Below are 11,043 nucleotides of genomic sequence, written 5' to 3' on the forward strand. Positions count from 1 at the left end.
GCTGTTTTGATATATAGATTATATTATATTGACAATACCACAATAGCCACAGCTACTAGAGTTCATTCACCAGTCTGTAATCTGTAATATTTTTTTTTTGCCTTGGTAACGAAACCTTTAAGCCAAGTCTTATTTTCGGTCACTAATTCACATGTTATTCTAACGTTTCACTTGTTTTCTTAAATCTTCCTCATAGTATTTTTACATATTTATACAATGAACTATAACACTTTTTGTTTTTGAGAAAATCGCACAACTGGCGGCGGAAGGGATCACTACCTTCCATTATTTCACTATTACAGTAGTCTTTTAAAAATGAATATTTGGTTTTGGCATTTAAAAAAGATATGGTTGATATCTATAGCTGCGATCTCGTTATGCAATCTGTAATACTTCTTATCTATAGAGTACAATAATGTCATAGACATAAATAAATCGAGAGGACGTTGTTTTCGTGAAGTGATGTCCCCTCTAAAGAATTATTTGAGGGTACAGATTTGAGATTACTTAGTAAAATATTTATAAACTATAGGCACAGTATTATTTATTCAAATAGGTTCCGAAAAAAGTAAGTTGTTTCATTTAAATTAATAATGATATGACTATATTGTAATGATGCTCTGGTATTGAAAAGTTTTAAAATAATTGTCTGTGTATTTAAAAAATTTAAATCTGTTCGCGAAACATAGTTTTGTTTTAAATTTTGATAAATTAATTCTTTTTAGCATTCCATTTTCCGATATCTCTGAAGTCCGATTCCGAAATAATACTTTATATCACATCACTACACGACTACGGACCGGAAGCGTTGTGCACGTCAGTCATTCATTTTTGATCTTAAGATTTTTACAAACTAAGTAATTTTCCTATTAATTTTATTTCGATTTAAAGTTGTTTGAGAGACGCGAAAAACCGGGTGCTACAAATATATTGTGAATATTGCTTTTGCATTTACGTCTTATTTTTAAGGTAAGTTTACCGGCTTGGGTGACTCCCACTTCGATTATACTAACACTGGAATGACGAAGCCGATAATTTTTCTTATTGTTAAATGCATGCACGATGGATATTAATATCTTTGTATCACTGGCGCTCCAGTATTGTAATATTCGTGGTTATATTTAACGTTGAAAGATAAGGGCGTTTCCATAAAGTGCAGTCCAACATTGCCGTCGTGATTTTTATCGTATTATGAATCACGAATTTCACAATTGGTTATTGATTAACATAAATATATGCCTTACTTATTTGAATGCAAATGTAAAATTGTTATATGTGTCTTTTATGGTTCATAATAAGAGGAAGTAGTTCCAGTTATAGATAGTGGTTTATGAAAATAAAATAGAAGCATTGATTATTTCGCATTATTTATCGTCAATTTGCAATTTTCAGAGCATCAATCTGACCTTTACTTTTCTTATTAGACAAAGTTTTGATGGTTTAACCTTAAATTTATAAAGCATACTTAGACTTATCCCAGGTTGAGACTTACGATTTGAGACCTAGCACGAACATTGACTTCTATATAGTAATAACATACACAATACTTGTTTGACTATCAAGAGAGTTAGTGTGCGCACAGCAAGAAGTTGACAACTACAACTTTAAATTTTATCCTAAAGTTATTTTAATAGAAACTGTGTATTAATTTGCCACTCTTTTTTACCACATTCTCAGTAAAATCTTAGTGTGTAAATCCTATAATTTTAAAAACAGAGTTTGGAATGACTAAAAAACTCACTATGGGTAAAGAAAGAAAAAAAAATTTCAGTCCTTGCATTGGAAATATATTATTAAAAATTTTGAATGAACAATATAATAAATATGATGTAATATCTATTGTCTTTATAAAATATTATTTAGTTAGTAATAAATTTTATCTAATAGAACAGTCTCAGGGAAGAAAATCATTTGAGATTGTAAGAGTAGTTTTGTTTACTTTTAATTTTTGAATTACTTTTTGTAAGTTAAGTTGACAGCACTTGTGTCTTTATATTTTTATTTAAAAAAAAATTGATAATTTTATGTAGCAAATAAGAATTATATTAGATGTTTCTCGTTCTACGCATACCCTATTAATATTTTATCTGTATTACATCGTGTTATTCTCAAGTTGTTATTGTAGAAACTAACATGTCTGGAGAACCTGATGTTGCTCGTACTCCAGAGGAGGAAACTGAGGAAGAAATCAAATCCTCTTACAAACCACCTCCGGAGAAGACCATAGAGGAGATCCTGGCTGCTGACCAGGAAGATGAGTCTTTACGGAAGTATAAAGAGGCATTGTTAGGACAGGTGCAGGCTGGTCCTGTTATTGTTGGTAAGTAATACTTACCATTTCTATCCCATAGTATTATTTAGTATGTATTAGTTTATTTCATGTAATAAACTTATCTTGGGAATTAAAAATGGTTTTGGTTATTAATTAATGTGCTTTTGTTCTTTCTTTTTAATTTAAATGTATGTTCTTCATAGTAATTTGGTAATGATGGAGCAAAAGCTGAGTATCACCCTCTCCAAGGCTCAGCAACACTGACACCTAATGTTTTCATACTTTGACTCTGAGGAATGAATATTTTCATATAACTGATGATTTTAGATTTGCATTGATGTGTTGGGTTGGTGGTATAGATAACTACTAAAACAAAGTAGGATATTCGGTCAGACAAATATTAGAGATCAATTAAGGAGGAGCTGCAGGATCAGAATTCATATTTTTTCCATCATTATCAATTAAGAACTATGCAACGTAACTGCAATTAAGATTAATATAAATTTAAAGTAATGCCATTTGAATGAAAACATTTGCTAGAAAATTGTATAGTCTAACATTGTTTGTTATCAATTGTGACAAGTACAGGACATCTCTATGTACTATCTAATCTATTGTCATGTGACACATGTCTAAATGTCATTTATTTACAGTTTTGTAAACATATTTTAAAATGTAATGAATTAGAAATGGAGCTACTATGAGTGCATATGGTTTTTTTTCCATATTTCAACCACGGAAGGTACTTCTAGGTTTTAACTGAAAAATATTATTAAAATATATAATTATTATTTACTAAGGCCATGTAAATAAGGTTTCTATTGGAATTATTTCCCACATTTCTGTGAATTAGTTTAATTCCAATATTTTTTCTTTAAAAAATTTATTGTATGTTCAGCAACTGAAGTTTTGTAAGATTGTCATTTATGGGATGTATAGTAAATCAGGATTGCATTACAATTGCAGACGCCAATGACCCACGGAAAGTGATTGTCAAAAAGCTGGCGCTGTGCGTTGCTGAACGTGATGACTTAGAGCTAGACCTCTCTGGAGACTTAACTGATCTCAAAAAACAGGTTAGTATTTATAATATGTTGAAGTAAACCTAACATTCTATGCATATAAATTATTCCATATGATATTGGTAAATTAATTTAATTTTAATTTAATAGCATATGTTATTGAGAAATAATAATCTTTCTATGTCAAATTACATAAATAGATGTGTAACTATACAAAATCTAAATAGTTATTGAAAATATCCATGGGTGGTTGTGGGCTGCCTTTGAATTTACTCAATTATTATGCAATTGTGTGTATTTGGTAGTCATAAGCCTAGTTTGATTAGGATGTTTTTAAAATTTAAGAGTGGCATTGCGTGTCGGGGAATTGTACAGGGGTTTTTGGTCGGTTGTGGCTTTGTACTAAATATAAAACGGAGTTCGTCATTGCTATATCAAACATCTCTTGGTATCATTGCTACTAGAATAGTGTAAGTGTGATAAGTTAAGCTTGGAAAATAATAAGGATAAATTAATGTGTAATTCAATTACTAACATTCCACTGTCCGTTGAATATATTGCTAATTATATTATAAATGTTAAGGGCCTAAAGTTATATTAATGGCGCAATTTTTTAGGAGCTTGGCACAGCTCGACATATGTCCAAAATAATTATTTTTATATATTTTGGAAATAATTGTAGTCAGTTTGTTATTCTATCTTTTTACATTCAAATTCAAAATCAATCATATAGGTAACGCAGTGTATACTTATGAACGTCAAAAAAGAAATATACATTAAATGCTTCTAATTTTACATTAACTGCCAGTTCCCAATTCAAGGGCGTAGAACGGAAGAGAAGAACTGGCAATAAACTCTCCGACGCTTTGATTAATCGCCAAGCTTTTTGTTTTACACAAGGAGCTGCAATCATTATGAAAGTTAAAAAAGTATCTATATGTATACAGACAGTTCTTAAATCAAGGGCGTAGAGCGGATGAGAAGAACTGATAAGATATTTACCGCCGAGTTTTTTGTTTACTAGGAACGAGTCAAATTGATGAAAAAAAAAAAACAATTCGTTAGTTTTTAATTAATTACATATGAACATTTTTAATCGTGATTTGTCGTCGTTTTAATCGTAATAGTGGACTGTTGAAATCGAAATCGCTGGATTTTTTTTTAACTTCGTCCAAAAGTTTTCACCTTCGGAATAACTTCTATATAACGCTATATCGAATCAAAATCATTATCATATTCATGTTATGATGTTTTAACCGAAATCGTGTTAATTCAAACTAATTAAAATTATTGCTAGCTTGTTATCAAGGAAAACTATAAGGATACAATTTTAAGAGATGCCTTCCTGAAAAGCAATGCCAGTATGCAATGAAGCGTAATGCATTTTGTTTCCTAGTTTCTCGTTTTATAGTTTAGCACGATTTTAACTTAAATTGCATCTATATATTATTATGTAAAACTCATTATGATTATTATATAATGATAGACGTATATATTATGATAATACTTTTAAAAATAACTATTATATGATACATGTGTGTTGTGGCGGTAAATTGAAAGAGAACTGACTGCATATCCGTTTTGAAAACTTCTATTCCTCAATCGAATTTTATGTAGGAATAATCTGAAACGAATATTTAACTGCCTGTTATATAGTCTAAATGTAGGCTGTTATTTGTACAATGTTATATATAACAAGGGGGCAAGGATCGCCTGATGTTAAGTGATTCCGCCGCCCATAGACAATCACATTGCCAAAGGGCTCGTAAGTGCGTTTTATCATTTAAAAAAAACACCAGATTGTCTTTATTTTACGGTAATTATTTTGTGCATAATGCTAGTAACACTCGTTTACGTAATTCTACTTTTCACCATAAATATAGTTATATTTTAGATTACCAAGTAATCATAAAAGTTAATGCGTTTAAAAACAAATAACTGTTTCAACAACTTTATAATACATAGACATTTATTCATTTCGTCTAAGAAATAATTTGAAACTTTAAATGAGAGGTCTGTAAGTAAATTTCCTTAAAATGTATTGATGAACGAGTTTTCGTTTCCTTAGAACATTTAACTGTTATTATAAATTACAAATGTTTGTCACGCGTGCTGCGAACGATTACACGCCCAATAATTATTGTGGACATGACATGTGGTCTTTGCATTTATTGAGGTTTGGCTGGGCTCCAGATATGTTTAGTGTGCATTATGCAGTGATAAAACTATGCGTACGCACTGACCGCTTCATAAGTGTTAAATAACATTAATAATTTACCTATTAATTATAAAACAACAGATACCCAATAGTCCAACAATTATAAGTACGTTTTTTCACCGATGATAAAGTATCGAACACGAGCAATGTTGGTCTAGTGCACTGTACTTTTTTAAGGGCGTACCACAAAGTTTAAGAAATTCTAGAATTATAAAAAATATGCAAAAACAATACAAATAGAATCTACTTTTTATTCTCAACTGTCAAAACGGAGTTATAACGGGCCACATACTCATGTTGATGGATCCTCTTCGGGCCGTCCTTGGCCATCTCTGGTCTAGTGGCTTCAGAGTGCGACTCTCATCCCTGAGGTCGTAGGTTCGAGCCTCGGCTGTGCACCAATGGACATTCTTTCTATGTGCGCATTTAACATTCGCTTGAACGGCGAAGGAAAATAATGAGGTAACCGGTTTGCATTAGAGCCAAAACGTCGACAGCGGGTGTCAGGCATAGGAGGCTGCTTATTAGATTGACAAATGATCATATAATTCATGTATCTAAGGCCTAGATCTAAAACTTTGTAGCGCCACTTATTTTATTTACAACAAGGCCTACCCAACCCGACTTCATACACGGTTGTATTGTATCTCCCACTTGTTTCATTCACATTCCCTTACGTTATGTTTTTATTCAAACTGGCGTTTGTGTTTGTATTAGCTAAACAATAATGTAGCACAGAAGTGAAAAGACGCAACGAAGAAATAGCTATTTGATACCTTCTTTGTTCCTTGCATAATGTTCCTTTCCGTGTCTTGAGAGCGTCCTATTTACCACACTTATTGTAACTAATGAGCGCAATAAAATATTGCAGGTTTTCACTATAAAGGAGGGTGTGCAATACAAAATAAGAATCGACTTCATAGTGCAGCGTGAGATCGTGCACGGGCTCAAGTACGTGCAAAAGACCTACCGTATGGGTGTCCCAGGTTAGTAAATCTACTTAAGTATTGTCTTTTGTTAACATAGCTTTTACACATTGAAAGAAAACACTGTTTTACCGGATTGAAGCTTTGTATTATTATAAACTTATAATTATTTTACATAATTTTAATTTTTTCCGATGTTTCCGACGCTCTGGAGTCGATGTCATCTCCGGGAAATAAATACAGATAACACAACTTTCTGTTTCACCGTGACCATGCACTCTGTAATGCACGCGTACTACAAATAATACATAGCTTCAATCCGGTAAAAAAGTGTTTTCTTTGAAATCTACTTGACTTATAACAAAAATAAGTTTACTAGAATATAATATACCATGTTAATACTCGGAACAAACGCAGGCTGTTTTTCCCCCGTACTAGGCATCTAAAGTTAGTAATTCTTTTTTTGGGAAAAGGGATGCTCTTCTTTAATAAAATTCCAGAGGCTCTTTTATTTCTGCCTTTTAATAAATTTAAGAAATGTATTAAAGACAAGCTGTGTAAAAAGGCTTAGTGCTAGACAGGCTACTTCTAATTAATTTGCTTTAAAATAAGTTGTGTTTGATGATTTGCTATTTTAAAAGAGTACCAAGTGTTTTTTACGCCGGCTTTTTCTCTCGGCCTACATGCTCCGTCTTCTTTGCCGATGAGTAGGGATATGTCTACCTATTCAAATTTAATGACGTGTAATAAGTGATACTTGCACCTTATGTTCCATAATAAACATATTTTTTGTTTATAATAATAATAATTAAGCCCTTATAATCCGAAACTCTGTGATCTGTGATCCTAAATATATTTTCACTACTGTATATCTCGGAGGTCGGTGTGCCTCTTGGCAACAAGGCCGTCTAGCCGTTTATACTGTACTCTATCATTTGCGACTCTGTTAATTTGAGTTCGTCCTCCCATCTTTTGCGTTGTCGGCCTCTTCTTCGTTTTCGGTATATATGGTACCATTATGTCAATACTTTTCTCCGTTTTTCATGGGGACTACGCTACATGCATATAACCTGTCTGTCACACCCGTCCTACCTCTTAGGACTGTTTCTTTGCTTGCCTAAATTTCTTATTCTCAGCATGCTTCTTTCCATGGCTCTTTAGCAGTGTGCTAGCATGCTCCTAAGCTGGTTAGAGAGTGCCCAAGATTCGCAGCCATAGGCATGCACGGGCAGGGTAGAATACATGTGTTGAAGACTTTGCTCTTTAATCTCTAAGTTTTGCTGAAATCTGTTATTTTCATTGTCTCCCTCCGTGTCTAATATCTTTTTCATCCATTTGCATTGATCTCTTTGGTGGTTTTATCAGTTGGAAAGATTTAACTATTTCTAATTAACTTAATGTCCCCTTATAACTCCTAAAATGAGGCAGAGGTTGTCCACAGTCTCTATCGTGTTCGGTCTTGAGCCTCGTATAACTTAGTTTTCATACTGTCAAGTAGCCTATTATCCAGCATTGTCCACATTATTAAAAAAGCTAAATTGTGGGTACAATATGATTTATAAGAAGCTCGTCACATTGCACACATTAACACAAAATCGTGCCAAAAGTGGAAAAATTTTCAAAATGAGGGTACCATTTATTTAATAATATTTTTTTATTACGATAAATACTGCGATATATGAGCTATTATTATATAAGATTTAGTAAGTTCTCTTTACCTAATTAAAATATTATAATCTGTTTGTACGCTGCGCTGGATAGCCCCTGGTATGTATTAATATTCCATGCTGTGCAAGCATTAATATGCACTTATGTATTGTAATACACTTAATTTTATGTATAAAATAATATAATAAATATATTTTATTAAAATAATATAATAATGATTTCAGTGGACAAAATGACACACATGGTCGGATCTTATCCCCCCAAAACCGAGATCCAGTCATATACCACGCCTCCTGAAGATGCGCCTTCGGGGATGATGGCGAGAGGATCCTACTCTGTCAACAGCCTCTTTACTGATGATGATAAGAATGTCCACCTTCAGTGGGAGTGGACCTTCGAGATCAAGAAGGATTGGAAGGATTAGATAGAATGGGTGAGGTCCAGTACTTCCAGCGTTGCGGTAAATTGACTGATTTTATAGTATATCTACTGTAGAAAGAGTAGTATTGCAAAAAATACAGTTAATTTTTGTTAATACGATAAAATTTTAAGAAACTATATAAAGAACTCTAAATTTTGGAGAAACCTGCTTACGTGTGGAATGGAAGTACTGGTGAATCTGCAGCCCAAAAGGAATTTGCCCATATCCAGCAAAATTTACATGAAAGCGAATTAAAAATCAACAAAAAAAGATTAACCCGATTAAAACGTGTTTATTGGGAGTTGAGGTTAAAACTGATTAGTTAACCAACAGGCTGTCAAACCCTTCAAATTGTGACAGCAATGGAAATGTCAGTGCTTTAGGTTAACACTAAGAAAATATATATAAATGTTTGTTTGATTTGGGCAATTTCCTTTGAAAATTGTAAGCTTTTCATTAAAAAGCTCTCACGGTCAAGCGCACACTACAGAATGCTAAGTACAATTATAATGTTTTGGTGATACAAAATGTACGAATTATATAAAAAAAATGTACAAATATACGTCTACCCTCCTTTTTTATTATTTTTTATGAATGCAACAGGACATGCTTTTCAAGTGACAATGTCTAATAAATTGAAAAAACATCGACTTCATTGTCCCGTTTGCGCCAGATCTCTCTCTCTTAGACTTACTTAAGTATGCACTCATTTCATCAATGTTTTGTTATAACGTTGTCACGTTAAACTCATCCGTAAACCGATTTTACAGACAACCGTGTTTTTAGTTGTCTGTAGCCATAGATCGCTGTATGAAGCGTCAATCTTTTTTATTTTGCTCGTTCTCTTTCTAAAGCTCGTTAAAATGTCATATATCGTTTATATCATATTGTATCTAGCATTCTGTTTATATGAAATGTAAAGACCATAGAGCCAGAGGTGAGCATAGAGTATGGATAGAAGGATAGAGCGGGGTGCCATAGATTTGGCATTTAGGGGCGCGACGAGTGATTAACGGTTAACCGTTTGTACAATTTTAGTGTCATATTTGTCTGTATTCAGTATTAATCGCTCGTTTCGCATCTGACATTAGTGCATTTTAATCTATATTGACTGGACTAAATATTTTTTATAAATACTACAGATTCACAATTTTCGCGGTTTCTTTGTAAAATGCGTAGATTAAGGTAGGGTTAATGTTTAGTCAGTAGTTATAGTACTCAATCCTTTACTTATAATCACTCTTTAAGTACCCATTTGCTATTACAAAAGGTAATAGTCGATATTGGTGAGCCAATACGTTTTACCGATATTTTGACAGATGTCAAAGAGATGTTTATAGGTAAAGGGATATATGTTTAATATTTTCATGCATATATCTCACAAATTCATTATTAATAGCTGGTTTGATACATATGATAACGTAACTATTTGGTCTCGGACATTTAAAACAATTTAAGAATGCCAAAAGTGACATCGTAATGTTTCTATTAATTGGTTTTGCTCGGACCAAAATATCGTCAAATATTTTTTGTACGACTTTTCTACGACAGTTGAGAATCTATCATTTCGCCTCACATAAGAGAGAGCGGGACAAATATATTTCTACAAACATCATGTTGTAAGGGAATTCCCCGTTGGTGCATGGATATAGTCTATTTTTAATACGTAGCCTCTAACCAGCCAGATATGGCAATAATAGTCTTACTTTTGTATTCATTCATATTTTAGATCTTAGGGCTCGCGTGTATGGGTGTGGCTACACTTGGGGCGGTTTACTGATTTCAAAATTAAAAAAAAGTACTACTAAGAAAAAATTGTTCTGTTAGTTTTAACTAATATGATATTTGTGACGTTTGACAGGTGACATCTTACACCGTGATTCCATAGACAATATTTATATCTGCATTATAGGAAGCGATTTTTATTATATACTCTCATCAGTGAAGTCGTAGGTTCGATCCAAGGCTGTGCACGTTTGAAATTTCTTTTTATGCGCATTTAACATTCGCTTGAACGGTGAAATCGTGAGGTAATCGGCTTGCCTTAGACCCGACGTCGACCTTGGAGTCGACGGCATGTGTCAGGCACAGGAGAATGATCACCTACTTACCTATTGGATGACAAATGTTCATCAAAAATATACTGAGAACTTAAGGCACGGACCTAGAAATCGTTGTGCCACTAATTAATTTTTATTACATATATAACCCACTAATGACAGTTGACTCTTTTTTTTAATGAAGATTGTGATAGTTGACAGTTATTTATTCGACAAGGTGATAGTTGACAGTTTTTTTATTGGATAAGATGACAGTTTTTTTTAATGGACAAGGTGACCGTTGACAGTTTAAAAAAAAATGTCAAATGATTATTGGTTGTCAGTAAATTGGTCCTAAGTGAAGCAAGATTGAATTGCTTGAAGCAGATCGCTTGGCACAGGTGCTCAGTGGAATGTACAAAAAGTATTACCTATGCATTTGGCTTTTAAATTTTTTAAACAATTCTGAAAAATTCT

The 11,043-nt window shown here is 32.9% G+C and overlaps 1 protein-coding gene across 3 annotated transcripts; it reads left to right on the forward strand.

Moving 5' to 3' along the window:
- The first annotated feature begins 772 nt into the window (after positions 1 to 772).
- Positions 773 to 9,471, forward strand: LOC123711970 (rho GDP-dissociation inhibitor 1). 3 transcript variants are annotated; one of them, XM_045664859.1, is made up of 6 exons: positions 773 to 969; positions 2,114 to 2,320; positions 3,239 to 3,348; positions 6,384 to 6,498; positions 8,200 to 8,205; positions 8,331 to 9,471. In XM_045664859.1, the coding sequence occupies exons 2-6, from the start codon at positions 2,134 to 2,136 to the stop codon at positions 8,528 to 8,530; spliced, it is 618 nt and encodes a 205-aa protein (XP_045520815.1). In that variant the 5' UTR covers positions 773 to 969; positions 2,114 to 2,133; the 3' UTR covers positions 8,531 to 9,471. The 3 variants fall into 3 exon arrangements, with proteins under 3 accessions (XP_045520815.1, XP_045520814.1, XP_045520817.1); XM_045664858.1 differs by having other exon boundaries at positions 774 to 969; positions 2,126 to 2,320; XM_045664861.1 differs by lacking the exon at positions 8,200 to 8,205 and having other exon boundaries at positions 776 to 969; positions 2,126 to 2,320.
- Positions 9,472 to 11,043: the final 1,572 nt, after the last annotated feature.

Source organism: Pieris brassicae, chromosome 7 (assembly GCF_905147105.1).
Source record: "Pieris brassicae chromosome 7, ilPieBrab1.1, whole genome shotgun sequence".
NCBI classification, from domain to species: domain Eukaryota; kingdom Metazoa; phylum Arthropoda; class Insecta; order Lepidoptera; family Pieridae; genus Pieris; species Pieris brassicae.